Source organism: Coptis chinensis, chromosome 9, assembly GCF_015680905.1.
Source record: "Coptis chinensis isolate HL-2020 chromosome 9, ASM1568090v1, whole genome shotgun sequence".
Classification (NCBI taxonomy): Eukaryota; Viridiplantae; Streptophyta; class Magnoliopsida; order Ranunculales; family Ranunculaceae; genus Coptis; species Coptis chinensis.
In genome coordinates this window covers 56,729,215-56,753,144 of record NC_141464.1, presented here as the reverse complement: position 1 = coordinate 56,753,144, position 23,930 = coordinate 56,729,215, and the positions used below count along the sequence as shown (strand labels likewise).

The window sequence follows — 23,930 nt, the reverse complement described above, 5'->3', positions numbered from 1 at the left end:
CTTATTAGATACAAGTAGTAAACGACTGTTACACAAATAATTTAAAACTTGTGTTATTCAATATAATCCAAGAGAGAGCGAGTGAAGTGATTTTGTTATTTGACAGAAGAGTTTTATTTGTTTTTTTAGATATAGATAAAAGTTTGAGTTTTTTAATTGTGAGTTGGTTTAATGTTTTTTGTTTTTTTTAATTGTTTGTAACGAGTGGAGTAATTTCATATAGATAATGAAATTATCTATATGAAAGAGAGCGCCGTTGAGGTAATGAATCATTAATTATTAGCTTCTTAGAATGGAAAGAGAGCGTCATTGCTAGAAGAATGAGAGTATTGCCCAACACATAGTTACTGTTTATAATAATTTCACATGGAATGAAGTCATAGTGTCTCTTTTCTTTTGCCAAGGGTAGTTCATTGTATTGATAGCGAAAATGAAAGAATGTTACACTATGTCCAGGTGAGAACCTTGTGTAGGTTCTCCACCATTACAAGAGTTCAAACCAGAAATCTAAAATATGTAGAAAGGGGGATTTCTACCCTGTGCATAAAAGTAGGTCTATTCGACCATCATTGATTCACTCCTTCAGGAAGTGTGGCTCCTCTCTAAGCACACTAGGCAAAATTTACTTCCCTCCAAGTGCTTGTGAGAATGATGTTAGCTTTATGCTTAACTCTGTTCCATTGTTGTCCTAGTGTCTCTCAGTCGTCTCTGCAGTCTCTTTGCCAAGCAAGGGTGCATTTAGGGCATCTCAAATAGAGGGTGTAAATTTACAATCCCAAGTAGTGATGTAGTGCATCTCCACACAGGGCCGGCTCAAGCCAAAATGTGGCCTTAGGCAAGAGCTTTATTTGCGAGGCCTTTATTTCCTAAGCCATCTATAATCACAAAAAAAAATCACTATATATTCACAATTTTATTATAAATTAAGAGCGAAAATCTAGTATTATGACTCAAATTGAATGAAAAAACGACAAAAACGTAACCAAATAAACATCAAAACTATAAATAAATAAAAGAATAGATTCATATTGAAATAAATAAATAAAATCAAATAATAATAATAAAAAAAATCAAATTTCACAAAAACTGAGAGTATTAAATGATGAATTGATGATTAACCATTTAGAACTCAAAAGTGAAGACAAATGGTTAAACTTGAAATTAGTGAATTAGAACAAGTGAGAGAGAAAATTTTAATGAGAGAAGTGTAATGACAATTTCTTTAATTAAGACCGTTTAATTAAGAGAGAGAATAAGAAAATGCATAGAATGTGGAGATTGTTTCACTAAATGTGGGATTTTCCGATTTGTTTTTATTCTTCCAATGAAACAATTTGATTAAATGAGCACACTCCTACAAAAACTGAAATTACTACGCGCTTGTAGCCATTGGATTAATATTAATACATCGAGATGTCATTTGTGCGGTGGACTATTGGATTATATACACTCCACATTAATTCACTCCGAAATTTAGTGCGTGGATAGAAAACTCATTTGTAAACAAATTGACTATCATATCCTTTTTTAGCATTTTTTTCTTTATAAAATTAGGTAATAATAAACAAATATGTGGATAAATTAGAAAATATGAGGCCTTCTAAATTTGAGGCCTTAGGCGGCCGCCTGACTCGCCTAAGGGTTGAGCCGGCACTGTCTCCACATAGGTTCCTCGACAATTTTACCCTCCGGTTTACACAATCATGGATGCCGTCACACATTTACATATTGGAGCACCATCTTCGCTGTCTTCCCTATCTACAGCCATCTATATCAGGATTGCATTGAGAGATGCTACATAGACATAATCTATCTTATTACCAATGTTGGTGTATAGAATTTTCGAAACCTGAGTACGACATATAGTAGAAATTTAGTAAAATCCTTGATGTACTGATCTATTCCCTCAGTGAATTGGTAATTAAAATCGTAAAGCTATACATTCACCGAAAAATGAAAAATCATGCAAATTAACGCATTCGCAGCATATGGGTACATGGTGTTAAACTGTTACCCTCGCCCCGCCGAAATGAACGCCTTCGCAGCATATGGGTACATGGTGTTAAACTGTTACCCTCGCCCCGCCGGCCCAACTTGATGTTTTGAGCACTGCTTTGTACCTGCTGCAGCCTGCAGTGCTGTGAGACTTTAGAACATTTTGTCATTTTAATCAGCAATTATACCTAACAATTTTTTTCTACCTTGGGATATTTTGGAATTTTCTTTGAACAAAGATTGAAGATCTTTAAAAATCTGACCTCAAGATATAAAGATCTTCAAGCCCTAGAGTAAAACTCACATCATGCAAAGCGAATAAGCGATACAGATCTAGTTGAATGTTTAAGTTAAATCTACGAAATTTGACATTTTACCTTCGCACCATTCAAACTTTGTTTGGTACGTGGACATTCATGCTACTGAAGATCTAAAATCGAACTAAACTACTAAAGTACATAGGAAATAACAGTGGGCCAAATTTCATGAAGCTAAAAGTTGAACCTCAATGGTTGTTAATTTGTTATTGACGCTAATGATGTAACACTCAAATCTGTATTATAAATATCCAAATCCATTTGCCTTTCGAAATTGTCCCCACTACGGTACCGCCTGAAAACAATCTTCTATGTAACTTGGGTGAAATAAAATCCAAACCAAGCCAATTTCACATCACCACTGGAGAAGGACAATCTAACTAGTAACTCCATGTGGCCAATGACATCATTTTTTTTAATTTTTTTTGAAATACTTAAATTTCAACAAAAAAATTGGATTTCGAGGAATCCAGCACAAAACTTACCGAATAAACACACACATGCTTACTTGAATCCAAGGACCAAAATATCACCGATATATTTGATATATTGCTGATATATATTGTTTTTTTGGTATACCGATATCGATATTTTTTATATATATCCACTAAATATTGAATTTTTTTTCCGATATATATCAGAATTTCTGATATAAAACTTTATATCGTCGATATAATTGATATATACAATATTTACAATATATATCATTTGATTTTTTGACCATTTTTTAATATAAATCCGACATTTCCAATATATTTCTGATATTATATTTCCGACATATATGATATTTTTGATATTTTAAATAGTTTGGACTAGTCACAAAAAAAATAGATATATCCGATATATATCGGTTTTTAGGTACACCAATATATTAACCGATATCGATATTTTGGTCCTTGCTTGAATCTGCCAAAACGTTTCGAAAGTAGCAAAGTTTCAGCTAGGGTTTCGGTAGTCGCTTGTGAAAACCGGAACATGAATTGCCTATACGTGTGAGTATGCGACTATGTGACATTGTGACCAAACCTTGGGGTCCCAACTCCCAAGTCCCAACCACAAAATATAAGATGCCAAATATTGTTAGATATGCACAGAGATATGATGGAGGGAAACCTGCATTTACATAGTCTCACAAACATCCTTCTTTATTTGTTTTTTGTGTTGTTATGAAATTAATTCAACAGTACACCATTTGTTTTTGAGGTTGTTCCCTTCTTCAAAACCAATCTCTATAGTTTGTTATAGTAGGCCAAAGAGAATATACCATCTTAAACAAGCAAATTTGAGAATTAATTTTTAGCCTTTTGCTCTTAGTTCGGTGAGTGTCTATTGATCTAACCATCAATAGTATGATTGAAGTCCCACAGGTCATGGAAGTTTATGTGAGGTCTGCATCATTCATCTCCTATATGTTGAAAGTTTGGAACTGATGTTGTCACCCCTGTAAAGAGCTACTCCATGCAAATCTCTAGAGTTCACGCTTCGCACCTCACCCACTTTTGTCAAAATTTCGGTGTCATTTACTAAAATACTTGTAACATAGAATTATATCCATTAACTTGGTAACACATTATAGATAAATGCTTGCAAGTTGCAACCATATGTCTATATAAAGCATCATATATCATATCTCTGGTGTATATGTATGTATGATTATTTTGTTTTATGCATGGAACATGGAAGGCAACTCTGCACTTCAAATTTGTTACATTACCTTGAATCAAGACTTACATGTTAAGAGTGCATCAATTTGTAAAAATGAGTCCTATGATTATGTGGTTCCTAATTTGTTCGTCAAAAAAGTACTCCTCTGCATCTTAACCTTTCTAGTTACTTTAGCAAAAAACAATAACCTTTCTAGTTAGAAAACTTTGATTTCTAAAGGGACAAAGCAGGAAGGCAAATTGTCTTCAGTATTTGGGTTTGTGAAGGCTATGTTATTCAAAATTTTCTGATACTAGCCTCTCAGCTTGAACTGAAACGCAAGATTGTACCAAATTGAAGTTTTGCACTAATGCTTATGCTGATTCCTGAGGTTCATACTTGGCCATAAATTAGGGTATGATTCTGATATTTAATCCAACAAATCAAATTTAAATTTTTTTTTTTTTTTTTTTTTTTTTAATTAAGATAATAAATGTTCTACTCTATAGGAATCTGAGAAAAATTTGCGCGTTAGGCCTTGGTCACAGTAGACGCCCTTAGGCTGCTCGACGCGCTAGGAGTGAACTTCATTCCATTGTGTTGAACCCATTCACACCCTCACTTTGCATAATAGTCTTAAGAAACTGCATACGGAAGTACATGGATATATGCCTTCTTTTAACAGGTACTGAGATACAGATTGGTCCCCATCGGCCATGGCAACAATTCCTTACATAGTATCCCAGTACTGAAGATTACCATCCTAGCATAGATGCTGCCAATTGAGTTAAATGGACAGAGACACTCAATGGCATGCAAACCAAAACAAGTCGTACCATCTCCATTGATTTTTTCTTTTGATTCTTAAATAGGTAGGTTCTTCACTTCTTCACATGGAACTTGTACAGCTAGCTAGGGGTTAAATATGTAACCTGACAACACAAATTTATATACCACTTAGAGAGAGAGATGCTAAAAGTCATAAGAAGATATGTGAACTGAATTTGACATATCTATTATAGGAACAGAAAGTGATCAATTCATTTCCCTAACTGCTCAAAGCATTCTTGACATGGTAGGTGTGTATGTGTTACAGATAGCTCGCTATTGGTGCGGCTAAGCTGCTTTCCTCCTTTGCTGTTATTATCCCTGAACCTAGTCTTTTAAACCTAAGTGGTAAGTTGTGATGAAAATATGAAATGTGTTCAAGGGGTAATGTTTATGGTTTATCTACCGTTTTACCGCATCAGAATGCATATTTTCCACTGCCCATCTGGGCCTTCTTAGTGGAGCTAAACATAAATTAGCTATATATCAGTCTATCATTCTATCAGGTAGGATTTATCATTTATGCCTTGTCTCAATTTCACTGAATACTTTGAAAGAAATTTTGAGCCATTGCTGATTTCCCCATGGATTGAACGAAGGTCAAAAGTAGCTATAAGTTAATAATCACAGCTCGAGGCCCAATCGGCTTCCAGGCCTTTTAATTTACACCACGGATCCAAAGTAGTTACTAGGAGTTTGTTAAATTTGGTTCAATGTCATGGTAAATGAAGTCCTGGATATTTACAAGAGTATTGGGATTTTACTCACACGGCTACGGTCGAGTGTAGGTAAGATACGCATTCATAAAAATATTGGTCAACAGGCCCAATGGGAGCTTCAGCCTCCTTTGCATTTGTGAGCACAGTTAGGGTTCGGAATTTTATCCAGACTACAAGGGGGTCGAGAACATAAATTAGAATTCGATGTATCTTCATTTCTAGGTAAAGTAACTCAAATTCTTATCCCTCTTCTGGCGCCATACTTAGGATCCTAGCACTATCGTAATTCTTAATAGCTTACTTACTGAGTTACTGCACATCATCACACGGTGTTCATTTTTGAAATTAAGTTCGTAGTTCTTGGCAGGTATTGTAGACTTGTAGATACAACTTAGATGTCAAGGAGAGTTGCTCATAGCACTTCATCAGTACATTTTCTCTGTCGTTCGATAGTTCATAGTTCACACAATCTCACCCACAGAGTCCATATTGGAATGGGTAAAACTTAAAAGAGCCCATTGCTGATATGCAGGCCCTGCAACCCGAAACCTATTATGGGTCTAAGTTACCTAGGGTGTGAACTTGGAACAGTGGACTAGCGTAATTTGGCCCAACCCAACTTCTAATCCCAGACCATAGACTCAAGAGGGCTGTGGGCAAAAAGCTATGGAGATTTTTCTCCAGCTTGTAGTTGTTCTGGACTTCTGGTTGCTTCTCTGTCTCAGACTCTCAGTCAATCCAATCATTCTATTGAATTATCGAAAAAAAAAAATCAAATGCATTCTATTTTTTTATATTCTAAATCACATGCAATCTCTATCACACTTGCTTTCTAGAGAACAAATTAATTCTACAAACTTCAAAGCTGATTCGCTCATGTTTTTCCCTGACCTTGAAAGTTAAAAATGGAAATTTAGGCCACTTGCAACTATCATGTATGAACTGTGTTTTGCCTATTTGATGTTGGTCAAAAGGCATGTTCATCTCCTACATGCTTTAAGTTGAGTATATATATCTACAATTCTAGACTTAGACCTAGCTACAATTTCAAGCATTAAAGATGATGTTCTATTGCTGTGACACAGACTTGTGACCTATTTAAATTTGTGAACCATATTCTTTTTACAAGTTTTGGCTTTTGTAAGAGTTTCCCTTACCATTCTGGGAGATAGAAACGACCTACGCACATCAGCTGGTCATGCCCAGTAGCTAAGTTTGGAATCAAATGAAGTGCTCCATCTTTGTCTGAGAGAGAGAGAGAGAGTTCAGAGAAAACAAGTTTTTAGTTATCCATTCTAGAGTACATTTTTTGGCCCACCCAATTTAGCACCAATTCCACCATAAAAAAAAATAATAGCACCAATTCTTATTATGAGTTTCGGAGTTAGTTGCTGCAGTTATGTTAAACTCAAATGCTATGAAATGAAAGCTTATCAATTTACATATTGGCAAACTTGTTAGCTAGAATAGATAAGCAATTAATCCAACATGTTTATCTTAAATGGACATGTTTGTGTTAGTTTATATAGAGTCTTGAACAGTTTTTTAATTTACGCTTAAGACACTATTATTATGTCTGTTTAAGAGAAAGCCTAATTAGTCCAATTGACATATTGATAAATCTAATATACAACTGAAAAAAGTACATTCATTTTTTACATATGGCTGGAATGCTGGATTACTCTCACACATCAATGCACCTTAGAGACAATAAAATTCATTTTTCTCTTCATTTTGCATCTATAAACCATTTAACATAGTAACCTATTGGCGTTATCCATCACATGAGGAGGAAAGGATTTCAGCCTGCGTGGAAAAGCTTGAGCGCACTCCTCGCTCAGTTTTGTCTTGCTCGGAGCGTGACCTGCGCTCGTGCCTTGATGAACCTACTGACGAGTGAGCACACCCTGCGCTCGACTTAGCCTTACCGCGAGCGCGACCGCCCATGCCTATTTTGGCATGATTCTATTTTTCCGGAACCGCGAGTTTGGCACTATATGTTTAGGTTTTTGGCAAAACCAAAACACACGAGAGGCAGCACAAAAGTCAGAGAAAACCCAATCTTGAAAGCTATCAAGATTGAGATATAACATTTACAGAGAGACAACCCTGTAAAGAGATAAGAATGATCTAGTAAGGTGAGAGACTAAAATGAGAAATTGTAATCTTTTTTCCCACTTTATAAAGAACTAGTTCTTGTGGAAGTAGGCACCATTGGCTAAATCACAGTATATCTTTGTGTTATGGTATGCATTTAATTATGTTTTACATTATTATTTGTTGATAATAGTTGTTTAGCGAGTTGGGCATGTTAGTATAGGTTGTAGTTGATATTTAGAATTTGTCTGGAATTCAATTGTGTTCAAATACAAGTTATCTTTGTAGTGGGGGAATCGATTGGTATTGGTATAAACCCCAACAAGAGGTATCAGAACCTTGGTTAGATTAGCCTAGGGTGTTATCCAAATCTTGGTTGGAAGGTGTTTGACAAAACTCCTGAGATAATATTTGAGTTTAAATAACTTGTAGAAATGGACCATTCCATGAACACTCACATGACGAGTCTGAATAGGAAGAACTACACTATTTGAAAAGCCAAGATGGAAGACTTGCTTTATTGTAAGGACTTGGCACAACCCATTGAGAATGGAGGAAAAAGACCGGAAATGGTTGCTGCGGCTGAGTGGAGCAATTGGGTACATTCGACAGTGGATTGACGACAGTGTCTTTCACCATGTCTCCCAAGAGACTACAGCTTTTGGCTTGTAGAAGAAACTCGAAGACCTTTATGAGAGAAAGTCGGGCAGAAACAAAGTGATGGTCGTTAAGAAGTTTGCCTACACGAAGTACCAAGAAGGTTCTTCAATGTCTGAGCATCTTAACGAATTACAAAATACCATCAATCAGATGCATTTGATGAAGATTGATTTGGGAGATGAAGTTGAGGCTTTGTTTCTCTTAGGCTCTCTACCCGAAAGTTGGGAGACATTAGCAGTCTCTCTACACGGAGCAACCAAGGATGGAATCGTTACCATGGAGATGGCTACCGCATCTTTGTTGAATGAGGAGACTAGAAAGAGTTCAAAAGGCAGCTCCTCTCGCTCAGAGATCCTTGTCACAGAGAAACGGGGAGATAGATATAGAAAACCATCTTGTTTTAGAAGTGATGACAGAAGTAAATCTAGGGGTGAAGCTAGAACTCCTAAGGCAGAGAGGCAATGTTACTATTGTGCCACCAAGGGCTACTTCAGATATGAGTGCAGAACACTGAAGAGGGATGAGAAGAATAACTGTGTATATGAAGACATAGTGCAGAGGAACGGAAACACAGGCAGAGATACTACCGCACTAGTCGACGACCTAGTGGGAATTGTGTCAGATTGTGGTGTGTGCTGTCTTAGTACCTCATGTCAGGATACAGAGTGGGTGATAGATACAAGAGCATCCTATCACGTCATACCGCACAGGGAATTCTTCACTACCTACAGTGGTGGTGAATATGGTGAAGTGAAAATAGGTAACAGTGGTGTCTCGAAGATTATAGGCATTGGAGATGTTCATGTAGAAACCAATGTCGGCTACACCTTGACACTCAAGGATGTAAGACATGTCCCTGACATTTGGCTAAGCCTAATTTCGGCTGGGAATTTAGATGATGATGGCTTTGTAAACTCGTTTGGTAACGGGGTATGGAAATTAAGCAGAGGTTCCATTGTAGCAGCCAGAGGGAAGAAAACTTGCTCTCTTTATAAAACACAGGCTAATTTGTGTAAAGCAGAAGTGAATGCAGCAGAAGAAAAAACTTCCTTCGAAATGTGGCACAAGAGACTGTGTCATATGGGCATAAAAGAGATGGAAGTTCTTGCTAAGCAAAAGGCCTTACTAGACATCAAAAGTACACATTCAAATACATGTACTCACTGTTTGGTAGGAAAGCAACACAGGGTGTCTTTCCAAAGATTCCCGTCTCATAGAAAGGACAATGTCCTTGAACTAGTACACACAGACTTATGTGGTCCTATAAAAGTGAAGTCCCATGGGGGAGCTTCATACTTCGTGACCTTCATTGATGATGCGTCAAGAAAGATATGGGCCTATAGTCTTAAGACCAAGGATGAAGTACTTGGCGTGTTTGAGAAATTCCACAGCATGGTGGAAAGAGAGATTGGGAAGTTGTTGAAGTGTATTCGCTCAGATAATGGGGTGAGTACATTGGGCCGTTTGAAGAGTATTGCCAGAGTCATGGGATTCGTCATGAGCAGACCGTTCCCAAGACACCACAACATAATGGAATAGCAGAGAGAATGAACTGTACCATTGTGGAGAGGATGAGATGCATGCTGTCTCACTCTAAGCTACCTAGAACCTACTAGGTAGAAGCAATGCATACAGCCGTGCATGTGATCAACCTATTGCCGTCAAAGCCTCTGAATAGTGATTATCCAGAGAGAGTATGGTCAGGCAGAGATGTTGATTATAGATACTTGAGGGTATTTGGGTGCAGGGCATTTGTGAATATTCCGAAGGATGAGAGATCTAAGCTTGATGACAAAGCCAAGCAGTGCATTTTTTTGGGTTATGGAGATGAAAAGTTTGGTTACAAACTCTATGATCCAATTAACAAGAAGGTAATCCGAAGTCGAGATGTTGTGTTCCTGGAAGACCAAACCATAGCAGACTTTGAGGAAGGTGAGAAGCTACAAACTTTCACCAATGATCTTGTTGATTCAGAACCATAAGTTCCTACTGTGGAACGTGCAGAAGTCATTGAGAATACAGAGAACCATGAGTTTGAAGATCATGATGAGAATCCTATTGCTCATAATGGGATAGAACCTATTGGTATAGAAGATGCAGATTAGATGCATGAACTACCACCAGAGTAAGCAGAAGTGCATCCTCCTGAGACACCAGCAGATGGGACAAGGAGGTCAAACAGAGAGAGATTAGCTTCAACCAGGTATCCACCACATACGTACGTGCTACTATCGGATGGTGGAGAACCTATGTACTATCAAGAGGTACTTGAAGGTACAGACAAAGAAAAGTGGTTGAAGGCCATGCATGACGAGATGGATTCTTTGCATAAGAATCACACTTATGAATTAGTTGAGAAACTGCAAGGACGAAATTTTTTTAAGAATAAGTGGATATACAAAGTCAAGCATGAGGAGAACAATCCTCACCCCAGGCACAAAGCTCGCCTTGTTGTGAAGGGATTCGGTCAAAGGAAAATGATTGACTTTGATGAGATTTTCTCTCCTGTAGTGAAGATGACTTCTATCCAGGTGGTATTGGGTATGACCGCAAGTATGAACCTAGAGGTTGAGCAGCTAGATGTTAAGACATCTTTTCTTCATGAAGACCTTGAAGAAGATGTCTACATGGACCAACCAGAAGGGTTTGAGGTCAAAGGCAAGGAGCACCTAGTATACAAGCTGATAAATTAAAAGCTTGTATGGATTGAAGCAAGCACCGAGACAGTAGTACATAAAGTTTGATTCCTTTATGGCGAAGCAAGGATACAAGAAGTCCGCTAGATCATTGTGTGTGTTTGTTCGAGATTTCGGATGGGGATTTCATAGTGCTATTGTTGTATGTGGATGATATGTTGATAGTTGGCCCAAACATCAACAAGATATCCAAGCTGAAGAAAGACTTGAGTAAGTCCTTTGAGATGAAGGATTTGGGTCAAGCAAAACAGATACTTGGGATGCGGATCACTCATGACAGAAAGAGTGGGAAGTTGTGGCTTTCTCAAGAAAGCTATATTGAGAAGGTGTTGAAGAGATTCAACATGGATCAAGCGAAGCCAGTCAGTTGTCCGCTTGGTGGCCAGTTCCGCATGACCAAAAAGATGTGTCCAAAGGGTGAGCATGAGCAGAGTCAGATGGAAAAGATTCCTTATGCATCCGCAGTGGGCAGCTTAATGTATGCAATGATATTGCTTTCGTCGTTGGTGTTGTAAGTCGATTTCTGTCGGGGAAGGAGCATTAGGAAGGTGTTAAGTGGATATTGAGATATCTCAAGGGCACTTCCAAATCGTGTTTGTGTTTTGGTGGAAGTAAGCCCTTACTTGAAGGCTACACTGATGTAGACATGGCAGGTGATGTTGACTCGATGAAGTCCACCTCCGATTATCTGATTACTTTTGCAGGGGGAGCAATTTCTTGGCAATCAAAGTTGCAAAAGTGTGTTGCCCTCTCCACTACTGAAGTTTTAGTATATATACCAATCGAGTGTTGCAAAGAGTTGCTATGGATGAAGAAGTTCTTCGACGAACTAGGGCTAAAACAGAAATAGTTTGTAGTTTTATGTGACAGTCAGAGCGCCATCCATTTGAGCAAGAATCAGAGTTTTCATTCTAGATCCAAACACATACACGTGCGTTATCATTGGATTAGAGAAGTACTCGAAGACAAACATTTGTATATTGAGAAGATCCATATAGATAAGAACGGGTCGGATATGATGACCAAAGTCTTACCGAAAGATAAGTTTGATGTTTGTTGTACTATTGTCGGAATGATAACACACTCCTCCTGTTGATTTGGAAATTGCATGGAGGAAGCCCCCCTCACTGTTCGGGAGGGGGAGATTGTTAGTGTTATCCCTCACATGAGGAGAAAAGGATTTCAGCCTGCGTGGGAAAGCTTGAGCGCACCCCGCGCTCAGTTTTGTCTTGCTCGGAGCGTGACCCGCGCTCGTGCCTTGATGAACCTACTTACGAGTGAGCGCACCTTGCGCTCGACTTAGCCTTACCGCAAGCGCGACCCGCGCCCATACCTATTTTGGCAGGATTCTATTTTTCCGGAACCGCGAGTTTGGCACTATATGTTTGGGTTTTTGGCAAAATCAAAAGACACGAGAGGTAGCACAAAAGTCAGAGAAAACCCAATCTTGAAAGCTATCAAGATTGAGAGATAACCTTTATAGAGAGACAACTCTGTAAAGAGATAAGAGTGATCTAATAAGGTGAGAGACTGAAAGGAGAGATTGTAATATTCATTCCCACTTTATAAAGAACTAGCTCTTGTGGAAGTAGACACCATTGGCCGAACCACAGTATATCTTTGTGTTGTGGTATGCGTTTAATTCTGTTTTATATTATTATTTGTTGTTAATAGTTGTTTAGCGAGTTGAGCATATTAATATAGGTTGTGGTTGATATTTAGAATTTGTCTGGAATTGAATTATGTTCAAATACAAATTATCTGTATAGTGGGAAAATCAATTAGTATTGGTATAAACCCCAACAGAACTTACAAAACTTCTATGCATAGCAATTCCTATGAGAGTAGAAGATTTGTAAGTACGCTGAGCTTGCTTATATGGAGCAACATTTTGGGTGCACATGAACGCCATATAGTGATATAGGTGAGATTAGAGCTATTGAGAGGGAAAAGATCCCACTAAAACTAAATAGCGATAGCATTGTCTAAATTGAGTGTGGAAATACCTTCAACAAAACCATTACTCTCTTTATCGGATAAAAACAAAAACAAAACCATTACACTTGTACACCTCAGAATCTTTGATTAGAACGAGATTGTTAAAACACTAATCTAATAACTTCTCAAAATTTTAAGAGTTAACTAGTATTACTCCCCCAATTAGATAACCCAATTAAGATTTCTCTAGATGGGAAAATCCTAACTAGCTCATATAGGGAGAAGACACCATTGGTTTTGTTGTGGAAGTAGACACCATAGCTCTTGTGGAAGTAGACACCATTGGCCGAACCACAGTATATCTTTGTGTTGTGGTATGCGTTTAATTCTGTTTTATATTATTATTTGTTGTTAATAGTTGTTTAGCGAGTTGAGCATATTAATATAGGTTGTGGTTGATATTTAGAATTTGTCTGGAATTGAATTATGTTCAAATACAAATTATCTGTATAGTGGGAAAATCAATTAGTATTGGTATAAACCCCAACAGAACTTACAAAACTTCTATGCATAGCAATTCCTATGAGAGTAGAAGATTTGTAAGTACGCTGAGCTTGCTTATATGGAGCAACATTTTGGGTGCACATGAACGCCATATAGTGATATAGGTGAGATTAGAGCTATTGAGAGGGAAAAGATCCCACTAAAACTAAATAGCGATAGCATTGTCTAAATTGAGTGTGGAAATACCTTCAACAAAACCATTACTCTCTTTATCGGATAAAAACAAAAACAAAACCATTACACTTGTACACCTCAGAATCTTTGATTAGAACGAGATTGTTAAAACACTAATCTAATAACTTCTCAAAATTTTAAGAGTTAACTAGTATTACTCCCCCAATTAGATAACCCAATTAAGATTTCTCTAGATGGGAAAATCCTAACTAGCTCATATAGGGAGAAGACTTCGGTCCTCAGCGCTTAGGACCGAAGTGTGTCCAAAGCGGTTGAGGACCACACATTTGGTATTTTTGTTTTTTTTTAAATTTTTTTCAAGACTTTTTGTGTGAAAATGCTGATGTGGATACCAAATATGTGGTTCTCAGCCGCTTTGGACGCACTTTGGTCCTAAGCGCGTAGGACCGAAGTTTTTCTCCTCATCTAGTAAAGGCAAGGCCCAAAATATCGCCGATATATTCGATATATCGCGTTTTTTTGGTACACCGATATCGATATATCCGATATATATCCACCAAATATTGAATATTTTTTTCTCGATATATATCAGAATTTCCGATATAAAACTTTATATCGCCGATATAACCGATATATGCGATATTTACGATATATATCGTTTGACTTTTTGACTATTTTTTAATATAAATATCCGATATTTACAATATTTTTGATATTTTACAATATTTTTTGACCGATATTTTTAATATTTATGATATTTTAGATAGTTTGGACTGGTCACAAAAAAATATGAATAACACAAATTTTGATATATCGATTTTTAGGTATACCGAAATATTCATTGAATTCGATATTTTGGGCCTTGGTAGGAGGTAACAATAACTAACACAAATTTTGATGTTCTTATTCCTTAAGCCAAAAGTACTACATTTAAACCAGTCAGTATAAAAGGACAAGAAACAGTTCCCTCATGCCAACTCATGGGCCGCTGGGCTTTCTGAACCAAGCTTACACTCTTCGCTCTGTACTCTCCCCTGTTCCCACAACTTGCTAGATCTCTTCTTGCAACGGTAACATTACCATTTCTCTTACATCAAGACATCTTCAAAACAGCTTTATTTCTCCCCTAACCAAAGACCTCTGAAATCAAATGGGCATCACTCATTTCACTTCATTATACATATTTATCTTCATTTTAGCCACAACCCCACTTCACTACTTCACTTTAGCTTCTTCAGAAACCAATATTAAAGCTAGTGATGATGGAAGTTCTGGAGTTCAGAAAGTATGGTGTGTAGCTAAGAACAACGCAGATGATGTTACTTTGCAACAAGCTATAGAATGGGCTTGTGGACATGGTGGTACTGATTGTGGGCCTATTCAGTCTACTGGGCCTTGTTATGATCCTAATAATTTTCAGTCTACTGCTTCCTATGCTTTCAATGATTACTACACTAAAAATGGTAGAACTGAAGAGAGTTGCAATTTTGGTGGTGCTGCTGCATTGTCTGATATAGATCCAAGTTAGGAAGTTCTTTTATTTTAAACTACAGTTTTTGTTTAGAGAGATTAAGTGTTGTTTATTTGCAAGTACTAATTTCTGTGATTTGTTACATTTTTCAGGTCATGACAATTGCAAATTTCTATACAGGTCAGTCTTTTGCTTATGAAGTTTATTAAGACTGTTTAACAATTTTAATTAGCTACTCCAGTTCAAATGGGACTTCGGCTAGTTTCTGGCTCGCTAGTACTAGTATTGCAATATGGGCCGACAAGGCCCATTATAAACAACCTGCGAGCCATTCCTTGTGTACTACCAATTTACCACTCGACAAGATTACCTGTGCCCCGACCCCTACTCCTTTGTATGATTTTTCTTTGGAAATGTTTTTATTCTTTAAAAATAATAAGAAAAATTCATTGAAGTAATTTTTTGTTGTTTTAATCTTACGACATTTTTTAAGCACATGAATTAAGTGGGTTTTTGTCTTTCAGAGGAGAAAACACAAATTTTATTGATTGCCATTATTATGTCGAATTTAATGTTAATGAAAGTTGTACAGTTGCAGCACTTTTAATGAATTGCTTGTCATTGTGGCCTTGTGGGTCGTGTGGTCTTTGATTGGTGATTTTGGTGTTTTTGGCAGTACTAACAATGTGGTCAATGGTAGCATTGTTGCAAATGGACCCAGTAGAGATGATACAAGTGGTGGCGAGATTACTGGCTGGTGGGCTCGGGCTTCAGTCACTACTGTTTCCTTCTTAATTGCTGCGCTGGTTTTGTAATGGAATCTGGAAATTTACTGTACAAGTCTTGATACCAAGATAGGCAGATATCACTCTTTTTCATCTCCTTATTTCACCAATACTTGATTAGTTATGTGAAAACGGGTGCATGAACACCCCTGTAGTTTCAATTGTATGGATTTTGAATAGTTATTGACAGACTGTTAATTGGATACTTCAGCTTATACAATTGGTATAGGAAGTTTTCGATTTTATTGTGCCTCAGGGAGTAGTGAGGGTTAGGTTTTGCGGTTTTAGTTGATGTGTTTAGAAAATATCATCTAAACTTCGATGGAGTTATCGCTTCCAATTATCTATGGCCCCTGATGGCCAGACCAGTCCCATATATCTCCAATACTTTCCCCACTAAATATCCATTGGCTTCCCACTAGTGCTAAGGTGGCCAGTGCTATTACAAACGAACATCCTACTTATAACCCAAGGTCCCAAACCCAAGTGCTGCCGTTCGGGGGTCGAGTACATGCAGTTTTATGCTTTTATCTCAAGTTTCCTTTTTTTCTTTTGCATACCCGTCTGCCTCAAAGTCGTCTCAGATGATATCACCCGTTAATTTTGGTGTTTCTCTTTGTCAATGTTACAAGAGAAGAAGTTTTCTGTGTTTTCAACGTTTACTTTTTTCGAAAGGAAGTTTGTAGAACCGTGCGTGAGTGAGACTGTTTTTAACGAAATGGGAAAATGCATTAAACTTTAGATATATCCAGATTCCAGATATATGACTAACGAAATTTACCTGCCGTGTTCACAAATAAGCCTGCAATCAAAGAAGAAGCTGACTTTTGACTTTTGGGCTTTAGAATCCATCATTCTAAGACTTGAGAAATGTGGATAAACACCAATCACAAACACCTGAAGGAAAACAGTTGTTTGGACTTTGGACGGAAAAAGAAGCAACTTAGGTAGCACTAAATCTAAGTTGTAAATTGACTTCGGATACTACATTTTCCTTCAATATCAATATACCATTTCCAAGTAATGGTAGGCATTGTGTTCCAAATACTATTGCTAGCTGTTGATATTGTAAAGCAATCCGTTTAAACTTTGAAGAGTTGCATTGTTCCTGTATGGATTTTCCCCCTTAAAAACTCTGTTCTGCGGATGGCCTGAAACTATTGAATATTGACGAGGTCTACGAGCAGGAAATGCACTAGAGCGTTGCATATTCACTATTGAAAACTGTTGACGTCGACAATATATATGAATTAATAAACACTTTAATCAACTGTTTCTGCGTGAACGTGTAAGCATATTTTTACTTGTGCTTAAACAATGTCAATTAGAATCCGTGTGTAACATATTCTACAATTGAAAATTAAAACGAAAACAAGAAACTTCAACAATCTCAAATTAAAATATATACTTACCACCTACTTTTACATACTATTATTGACTAATCGTTTAATAATTAGCACCATATATCTATCTACAAAATCAACAGATGAGTACATGACAAACTATTGTCGAGATACATTGAACACTAACCGTTGTCAGAATAATTAAATTTTCATCAGAAATTAGCCAAAAAACACTTTTGGTAATATATAACAATAAGAACAAAAATATCAAAGGCCCGATTGTCAACAGTGCTGGAAGTATTTTTAGGAATACTATCAGAAAGGGTCACTTAAGTCCCATAAATCATTCGCTATTAAACATGGCGCGAAGCGAGAAAGTGAGAAACAGAACCAGTTTGTACATGCAAGAGCATTTCTGTTCCAGACTTCCAGTGTGAATGTATCATGTACGATTTAACAAAATTTAGAGACAAACGAAAAAAAAAAAAAAAAATGCCAAAATTACTGCCTCTCTAAATCTCTTGCGCAATCAGTTTGCTCATTTGGTTGTAGTCTTCTATCTGATTTCTCCCTACTAAGTATCCTCCTAAAAGAACTTAGTCGTGAACTTGATCCTCCTAGTTTTGAAGACTGTCCTAGTGCACCGTCTGATGTACCCTCAAAACGTGGTAAAGTAGGGTTTATTGCATCGACTGGTGGAGCGGTAGCCATGGCTGGAAGTCCTGGAACAACCACAGCCAACTCAATAGACTCAGGTTGGGTTCTTGGCTCTGCTTCAGTGCGACAAATGGGGCACGTGGAGTGCACTCTCAACCATGTATCAATGCACTGTGAATGAAATGTGTGCTTGCAGTTAGGAAGAAGTCTAGCCATTTCTTCATCCTCTAAATTACTTAAACACACCGCGCACTCGATATGTCTGTCCTTAATTTCTTCTGCTCCTTTATAAACAAATAAGGGTAGGGTGGCAATCACTGCAGCATCAAGTCCTCTTCTTGGTTGCTCATTGGTGTGCACATGTGCAGCTGTGGTGCTAAGACCTAATTGACGAAGAGCTTCACGGCGTCTTGCTTGACGTTTGAGAACACATCTTGCATATATGTGGAGCATGACAATGACTACGACCACGAAAAATAAGCAAACAATTGCTGTAAGCATGATTCTGCTGTTAAGGCTATATCGATATCTGCGGCGATAATGATCATCGGAAATTGAGTTATCAGCGTCGTCGAAGCTGCTCATGACTACGTTGTGGACCTATAAAAGAAGTTGCTTGCTCTCTGAAACCAATTCAATCTCTAGTATTTGCTATGGGAAGGCTAATGGGGAGATAAGTGTGGTTCATTACAATTTATATGGTTTTGTTAAACTTTTTTCTATGGTCCATATGTCGACTGCGTGCGCCGTTTAGTTTTCAAAGAAGTAGAAAAATATGGCCAACGTTTAATAAGTCGCAATATCAACAGATTGACCTGAGACTTTGCTCATCTTTTAGTTGACTGAAATAACAATGTTCATACCAAATTCCCAATATAATGTACAACTTTTCACGGAATCACTACACCAAATATTCCACACAGAGAATGGAGAAAAATAAGTCGTGACTCAATTTAATCGAAATTTCAAAGAAATAGGGTATCGTCCATTCATCCTTTGTTATAACTAAAACATTAAAAATCATTTTCTCTAAATTGTCAAGGTGAATAATATGTTTGATAGAGCATTAAGCTGACCAGAAGTTCAACATTTGGTTCGCTGGTGGTTTCAGGTTGGACACCTACTATTCGGTCACCTGACGTTAAGATGCTGTGAGACAGAGAAGAAGAAAAACAATAGTATGCTGCTAAATAAAATGATGTAGCATAATTTAAAGTTTCTATCACACTCGTTAATACTTCTACTTCATGATAGCAATGACTTCAGACTTTCATATAATAAAATGAATCGGAATCGGTAGCCCCCCAAACTTAAGTGAAATTCTAAAGGCCCAACTGACCCAAGTAAGCCCACCTATCATTCACTCACTAAGACTCGTTTGCCTCTCATATGCTTATGGATGCAGAAGGATATCCAAAAATCCGAATCCGATTTGTATTCGTATTCGAAAAATTGGATATTATCCGAAAATTTTGGATATCGGATTCGAATTCGGATAATTTTTCCTATCCAAAACGGTTTCGGATACGGATACGGATTCTACTTATATCCGTCGGATAATATCCGATCCGATTACTTATATAATTGTATTACATATGGTTTATTGTTCCTAACGCAATACTAATTGGTAAAGGCCATACTCATTTGTTAACAATTGGTTGGGCTTGGGTTTTTCCCACTAAGCCTAACTAAGATCCACTCAAACATTTGACTCGTTTTCTCTCTCACTTCAGGGTTAATTTTTTTACCGATTTTTGCAATCTGGGGTTTCTCTCTCTCTAGCAACTCACTGCACTCAAAGTCTCAAACCCTCCACTGAGTCATTATCTCGAAAATTTCAAAATCAGCTTGATCTTCAATTATTGCTACTTTAAAGATCTTCAATTTCATACTAGTTTTACTAGAAGTTATTTTTTTTTTAATTGTGAATATTGATTTGGGTGTTTTGTTTTTTGAATAATTAGGTTGAATATTGATTTGGGTATTTCTTTGTTTGAGTTTTGGTTGTGGTATTTCTGCAAAATCTCTTTAACAGGTTGGGTGTTTCCTACTGATTTTGTATTTTGTAATCGGATATCGGATTCGAATTCGAATACCATTATCACATATCCGTCAGATTCGGATGCGGATGTGAGTGGACAATTTCGGATTCGGACTAATCCCCCCCCCTTTCTAGTTCATGCTACATGAGTACACGGCTACTAACCTTTGCAGTTTAATTTTCTTGCTCAATTTTGTAGTTATATTTTATGTATACTTTAATAATGTTTTGCAAACCTATTTTAAATGAGATCAGTAACTCTTTGATGCTGGCGGGGTTTGACCCCCAGACCTCTGGTGTCATCACCCAAAGGTTTTACCAACTTTGCTAGTCAGCACCTACAGTTACATATGCTATCAAATATTATTTTATTTTTGGTCACACCCCGAATTTCGACAAAATCAAAAAAATAATATTTGTTCCCAACTCTTCGATTTTCGAAGTGTGAAACTACACCCAACTCCCAAAACACAACATATCGTTTAATTATTTAACATATTTTTAAAACCAATCATATTTCTACATGAAACCAAACTCTTCATTTCAAAATTTAAAAAATATGATTAATTAACAAACTTCCTTGAATGTCTCTTCAAATATAATTACAACAAGATTGCAACTTTTGCCTCAATTGAAGGGAAACAATCACAATCTTTGTTGAAATGCTAATGCAAACCACATACAACAATCCATCTTCTTCAACACTATCCTTGTCAAGATTTATCGACTATATTCATTGTCATGGTCAAGAAAGACTCATGTTGTTGTAAAAATTGATTAATGGGGTGACTCAAAAATGAAGCTTTATTGATGACCTCTAATGTAGTTACAAAAGTGATATCGCTTCTCTCCGATTACAAGAAATGAAAGTATGATAAAATATAACTCTCTCTCTCTCTCTCTCTCTCTTTATAGTCATTCATTTTTAATTGAGTTCTAATCATTTGTTGATGCGTGTTCATCTTCTTCCTCTCCCTCTTCTTTCCCGTTTTTTTCCTGCAATATACAATTTAAAGAGAGATATTGACTCTTATGTTGATATCTCAGTTTAAAAACAAAATTACGGGTTGAAATATCGGTTGGTACGATATTTGGCCACTACATCGCCCCCTCTCGAAATCTTCAAATTTTAATTATCAAATTTGAATTATTTGAGATGGAAATGCAAAACGGTTTTGAAATTTTGAAAAATAAAATAGTTACTGTTGGAGCCTAATCATTCGACCTAAATCGAAACTATAAAAAAAAAAAAAGTTGTAAAAAGTTATGGATAGTAACGTAATGACAGCTGGTTCTAACGAGTTTGTATTTAGGAGGATAGAATTTTCCATTCAGAAAGGACTTGTAGCGCAACTTGTTGGACGCCTGTTCAAAAAAAAAAAAAAGTAGCAGTCATTAAAGAAAAACTAACTCAAAAACCTCTTTAAAAACTCTTCTCTTTATTATCACTCTTTGGAGATTTTTTCAAATTTGTTCATTGCTACATTCTCTGTCATTCTCTTTGTTTGAAAAATAGGTTAAAAATTTATTCTTTAGAACTTTCTTTACTCTGTTTTCAATTTATCTGTTCTCCAACTTTTTTATTTCCAGGGTTAGGGTTTGTATCTAATTCTTTTATGTTTCGAATTTCGATACTTAAAGGTTTTTAGGTTTTTTGAATTTATAATTCATTTATCTTGTTTCAGTTATGGCTAGAAGAAAAACCTTTGGCAATTTTAGGTGTACTACCTCCATGCATTTTTGGCTAAGAATCCGAGGTCGTATGAAAGGACTTCAGATTCCTCTCTAAGAACTCCTTCTCCTTCGATCCACCTCGTAATTACGATATGTGTGTTATAAATGATGTTTTATATGATCGTATTGAATATAATGATAGTAGTTCCGATACTGGAAAAAAGTACTAATGAAATAATTCTAAATTTATTGTCTCGAAATGTCTAGTGAAGACACAGAATCAAAAGGAAGAATCAATACCTCCAACTCGACTTCGACATCTGATAGGTGTGTTCAGAATGAACAACCATGGCAATTTGTTGATTATGTTGATGGTTTGCCATGTCATCCTTTCGACATGTTAAACTCCGAGCCAGAGTGTGAAATTATTGAAGATACAAGCAAATGGCATAGTGGTCTTAATCTTTGTTTTCCAAAATACGACCAAAGCTAAATTTGGTTCAAGCTGCATATCAGATACCCGACAATATTCTTCTCCGACATTATGCCGGTGCTAGGAGAAATACGAAATGTCAGCGTGGTGACATTAGATCAACCATTGTAACTGTTGGGCAAATTGACGCAGGTTTAATATTTATGTTTTCCCAACTCGACCGCCAACTTTTGAATCACCTAAACCTTTCTCTAGGTAAAGGAATTGAGAATTTTTAGAGATTGATGTATGTTTGTAATTATTACAACGATCATTTATCCCCTGATAAGTATGAGAAGAAAAGAATTAGGGTAACCGACATTCTTGTTCATTATACTTTCATTGAAAGTAACCTGAAAGGAGTTAAAGGTCCAGAAAAATATATGGGCCATTATTATCCCAAGAAGCGTAATAAAGTTGGTTTGGTAGGGATTTTGAGGAAAAACTGAGACAGTGATAGACAATGTCCTCTTTATCCAATCATCATTATGGGCAATGGGAATCCTCTGATGCCGAAGCCAATCCTCATGTAGCATATAAAGTCTTCAATCTTACAGGTACGAATTTAAAACACAACATATTTTCGATGTAGTATATTGATTGTTTCAATCTGATTACATTTTTCTTTGTTTTTCAGTTCAGAGACGTGCTACTCCAAAGATTCTTGGGAATTCGAATAGAGTCCTTGAACTTAGGAAAGGTTTTGATGATTAAATAGATGAAAAGATTGGAGTCGATGCCTATGGAAACCCTTTTCCAACTGTCGAGTTAGATGATATTGATAATTATCTTGCTCCATTATATGTTCTTCATAATGGTATTGTTAAATTGGATTAGGTTCGAGACCCTAGGCCATCAACCTATGTGCCTGATCAAGCCAAGGTTCCATTAAACTTTGTTCCTATGGTGTCTTTAGAAAAAACATTTTTTGAGCTTCCTCATTATGTTCCCTCATGTTATTTTGATTATGTAAATAATATTTTTGTTATGACTGAAGATCTTTTTCCTAAAATAAAAAAGGAAGTTCCTGGTTTCTATTAATATCCTCTTTTGAAAGATGTGTTTGATCAACACGAATTATGGTATACAGATATGTCTTCTAAAGTTGGAGCGAGCAAAGATCTTGATAGGTTTTTGGCTTCTCGAAAGTTCACTTTAGGAAAATTTAAACTTGTACTTGTAAAACGTATCCAACTCTATTTTTTTAGTTCATTTTCGGCATCGGAAGACTGACGTGGATTAATTTTTTTTTCTTACGTGAAATTTCTAATTTTGAGATGTGTCAAATTCTTACACAGTCAGCATAGTCAACACACTCCCGGTCAAGTCAAGTCAACAAAAACACGAGAAAACCACGTGACCTACCAACAAAACCACTTCACACGCCAACAAAAAAATCAGTCCCTCTCACATTTTATATCCCCAAATACCTAATTTGAAACCATAATTCGCAAATGTTCAAATTTCTCCATGGAAAATTTAAATTGAAACCCTAGTTCACTAAAAATCAACAATTTATTTATTTATGCTCAAACTCTTCATTGTTGCTACTCAAATTCTAGATGTTTATGTCTAATTCTACCATATATATGAACTCTCGAGGCAACTCCCGATTCTGAACCGTTTGCTATTGTGGACTTGAACCCAAGTTTTGGATTTTCTCAGACGCCAATGAATCCTGGAAGAAGATTTGTTGGGTGTAGAAAGTTTCCACACCTAGAAATGTGTTTATTCTTTGTCTGGGTTGATCCACTGGCGGGGAATGATCCCGAAATGATTATTGCAGAACTAAGAGCTGAAATTGCAGAACTGAATAAGAATAACGAGAAAAAGAAATGGATTATAGTGTTTGTTTTTGCTTACTTGTTGTTGTCTTGGTTGAAGTGAATTGTAT

At 36.6% G+C, this 23,930-nt stretch overlaps 2 protein-coding genes across 2 annotated transcripts; one reads left to right on the top strand and one right to left on the bottom strand.

Moving 5' to 3' along the window:
- Positions 1 to 14,497: 14,497 nt before the first annotated feature.
- Positions 14,498 to 16,092, top strand: LOC147476871 (PLASMODESMATA CALLOSE-BINDING PROTEIN 5-like). Its single transcript, XM_086583101.1, has 3 exons — positions 14,498 to 15,116; positions 15,217 to 15,244; positions 15,741 to 16,092. Exons 1-3 carry the CDS (start codon positions 14,744 to 14,746, stop codon positions 15,877 to 15,879), a joined length of 540 nt encoding a protein of 179 aa, XP_086439227.1. The 5' UTR covers positions 14,498 to 14,743; the 3' UTR covers positions 15,880 to 16,092.
- Positions 16,093 to 17,381: 1,289 nt separating this feature from the next.
- On the bottom strand, positions 17,382 to 18,562 carry LOC147476870 (RING-H2 finger protein ATL40-like). The gene has a single exon (XM_086584483.1). It carries the CDS (start codon positions 18,432 to 18,434, stop codon positions 17,694 to 17,696), a length of 741 nt encoding a protein of 246 aa, XP_086440609.1. The 5' UTR covers positions 18,435 to 18,562; the 3' UTR covers positions 17,382 to 17,693.
- Between the last annotated feature and the right edge of the window lie 5,368 nt (positions 18,563 to 23,930).